This window comes from Salvelinus fontinalis, chromosome 22 (genome assembly GCF_029448725.1).
Source record: "Salvelinus fontinalis isolate EN_2023a chromosome 22, ASM2944872v1, whole genome shotgun sequence".
In the NCBI taxonomy this organism is placed as follows: Eukaryota; Metazoa; Chordata; class Actinopteri; order Salmoniformes; family Salmonidae; genus Salvelinus; species Salvelinus fontinalis.
Window position 1 is genome coordinate 25,001,443 of NC_074686.1, and position 2,890 is coordinate 25,004,332.

Consider the following 2,890-nt stretch of genomic DNA (forward strand, 5'->3'; position numbering starts at 1 on the left):
TGTACTACTCTGGTACTGTCAGGTTTAGAACCACTCTGTCCTAATACCAAAATGAGCTGTCATTAAAATTGCGGTGCAAGTACCATGGGGAAGTTATGCTTTCCTCAAAGAGCATTGGGAGCGCTTGATATTTGTAGTTTGGGGATGACAGCTCATTTTGGTATTAGGACAGAGTGGTTCTAAACCTGACAGTACCAGAGTAGTACAGAGGGGTGCGTTCCATGAGGGAGAAGCATAGGGAAATCATGTCTGTGAATCTCAGAACGGAGTTTGCGTCATTGACACAATAATACAAGGCTTGTATTTGGTACTTGCACCGCAAGTACCAAATACATAGCTTTCACGATGATACAATGAAGGGATATCTGATACAACCATTTACGTTAACATGTAGCCGCTGACTGGAACAGGTCCAATAGCTTGGAGGAGAGGGGATTCCTGCAGAGAGTAGAGCTTGTATTAGACTCAATATAACATTTTATTACTGGCTAATGCTTCTGCTGTTACTGACTTCCTGTTTCCTGTGAAGTTATAGCTCCGCTGTCTGTGGCCTTGTGCTCAAAGCATTTAATTACTAATGATTAAACCACAATTTATTGACAAGTCAAAAACATATTATACTAATTATTAAAGAAAAGTCATTTTTTATATTCAACCAGAGATCTAATCATAGTAGACACTATTTATTTCATTATCCAAGGCAAATAAGTTGAGATACAATTTGTCCTGAAAGTGATTACATGGAATCTAGCAAATATATAAAAACATGAACTTATTTATATTTAGTTCAGCTATCCCCATACAAAAATATATTACATTGTCATAGCTATCCTCTACATACATTAAAAAGTAACCCAGAGTATAGAATCACTATTTATATACATACTCTGGCTTTTTCTGTTAATCTAATCATTATGATTTGGACAACATATTCATCTGTTGAGAGAACTCCTCATTTTAGCTGTCAAATGCGGTTCTTGTGCGATTTGAACTAGTCTCATTCTATCATACAAAAATGCATACATTCACAAACACATCCACAGTGGTCAATATTTGGCAAACCAGTTGCACTGTCTGAGGAATCATTCCATAGCCTTCTCAATATAGCTGCATTAAAAACAGCAAACACATTGGTGCCTTCTAAACAAAACTAGTGTCTGTTGGTGTTGTTTCTGAAGTGGGGGCACAGAGAGACCTTCCAACCCCTCAGAGGTGTACAGAGCCCCCCTGACCAGAGGGCTCAGTTCAATATTTTTTAGGCTGTTCTTCTGCCCAATCATCTTGCCCAGAATGTCTATTCTTCCCTTCCTTTCCCTTCCTCCTCTTGGGCCCCTGGAGTGTGGAGCCCTGGCCCTGGGCCTGCCTGACCTCCAGCTCTGACTTCCCATTCCCAGAGTCATTGTTCTGCCTGGAGTAGCGTTTACACTTGCAGGAGGTAACCACAGTGATCTTATAGGTCCTGGAGCTTCCGTCCTGACACTGCAGGTTGATGCGCTGGGTCCGGGTCCGGTCGATGACGCAGCGCCACTCCTGGGCCTCCCTGCGGCTCCAGAACTTCCCGGTGTACCCGGGACCGGAGCCGATCCAGTTGGGCAGCAGGTGGGAGGGAAGACACTCCCCAGCACAAACCAGCTCCTTGATTGGGTTCAGGCTGGTGCACTGACCATCTGAGATGTACTTGGTGGAACGCAGCTCTCTGCAGCCCACTTGGCTCTGTGCCTGACCCTGCTCTGTGATTGAGAGGGGAGGAGAGAGTGTTACATTCTGTTAGATACATATTGCATGGCATTATCTATATGACTTTACAAATACGTGCATTTGATTTAGTTTGGAGTTTGCACTTTTGGATTATTCCATTTGCTGCTCATAAAGATTCGTTTTGACAGGAACTGCGGCATGATCTGGGGCATCTGAATGACAGCATGAGTTGACAAGAGGTCCAACACAATTCCAAATTCTTGAACATCCTCCCATTCAAACACAAGTCTATGATTTATATTCCATTTTCATTTAGTCCCATTCATGTCCATGGAAAATGTGCCTACATAAGGAATTAAATAATTCCAACTGTCAGGATCGGTGCGTACAATGAATCTACATGAATCGTCGAATCAATACATTTGATATGCGGATAAAAATGCAATTCACCTTTCCGGGCAGCGCAGGTCAAACGCCTTCCTCCGTTGCGTGCTTGATTCATTGATACATTACTACTCGGTGTATCCTGGACCGTACTGATCAACTGAGCGTTTAACTTTTCCGTGGCGCTGTTCTTGGCAGCTTGACAGTTACTTATAAGAAGGCAGAAGAGCGCGAGCTGGAACACACTCGTGGTAAGAAGCATCCCTGTAACTCTCCGTAGGTAGGTAGACACCGGTAGGTAGGTAGGTAGGCAGAGAGACACCGGTAGGTAGGTAGGTAGGTAGATAGATAGACACCGGTAGGTAGGTAGGCAGATAGACACCGGTAGGTAGGTAGGTAGGTAGGTAGGTAGGTAGGTAGGTAGGTAGGTAGGTAGGTGGAGAGTGATGGAATGTATGTGCCCCGGTCTAACGGAGGAATTGTGTCGTTATGATGTTACTTGTCGTTCAGTCGCTTATATACCCGCCCCTTGTCTTGGCACGACACCGCGCGCATGTAGTGCGTACATTTTATGAATCAACTAGGCGTTTTCACGCATAGCTACGCCCACTGAAGAAAAGGGTAATGCGTTTTTTGTGTGTGTACTCCTCCCATGTAGAGCCTACCTACCAGTCAGTCAACACAGACAAGTAATATATATTTCTGCCAATATAGTTTGATGAATGTTGCCTTCCCTTATGGATAGGACACTGTCACTGGATAAAACACGACCTTTATAATGGCTTGTCATAGACATTTCATTTTGGTT

General features: G+C 43.8%; 1 protein-coding gene across 1 annotated transcript; it reads right to left on the bottom strand.

Annotated features, from left to right (window-relative positions):
- Positions 1–231: 231 nt before the first annotated feature.
- Positions 232–2,555, bottom strand: LOC129820385 (sclerostin domain-containing protein 1-like). The gene is made up of 2 exons (XM_055877454.1): positions 2,149–2,555; positions 232–1,730 (listed from the first exon to the last, which is right to left on the bottom strand). The coding sequence occupies exons 1-2, from the start codon at positions 2,342–2,344 to the stop codon at positions 1,246–1,248; spliced, it is 681 nt and encodes a 226-aa protein (XP_055733429.1). The 5' UTR covers positions 2,345–2,555; the 3' UTR covers positions 232–1,245.
- Between the last annotated feature and the right edge of the window lie 335 nt (positions 2,556–2,890).

Bases quoted from the DNA above. Each gene is read 5' to 3' on its own strand.
- LOC129820385 (XM_055877454.1), bottom strand. From the start codon at position 2,344: ATGCTTCTTACCACGAGTGTGTTCCAGCTCGCGCTCTTCTGCCTTCTT. The intron at 1,731-2,148 runs GTGAATTGCATT...TCTCAATCACAG, and splicing joins GACCTGCGCTGCCCGGAAAG to AGCAGGGTCAGGCACAGAGC.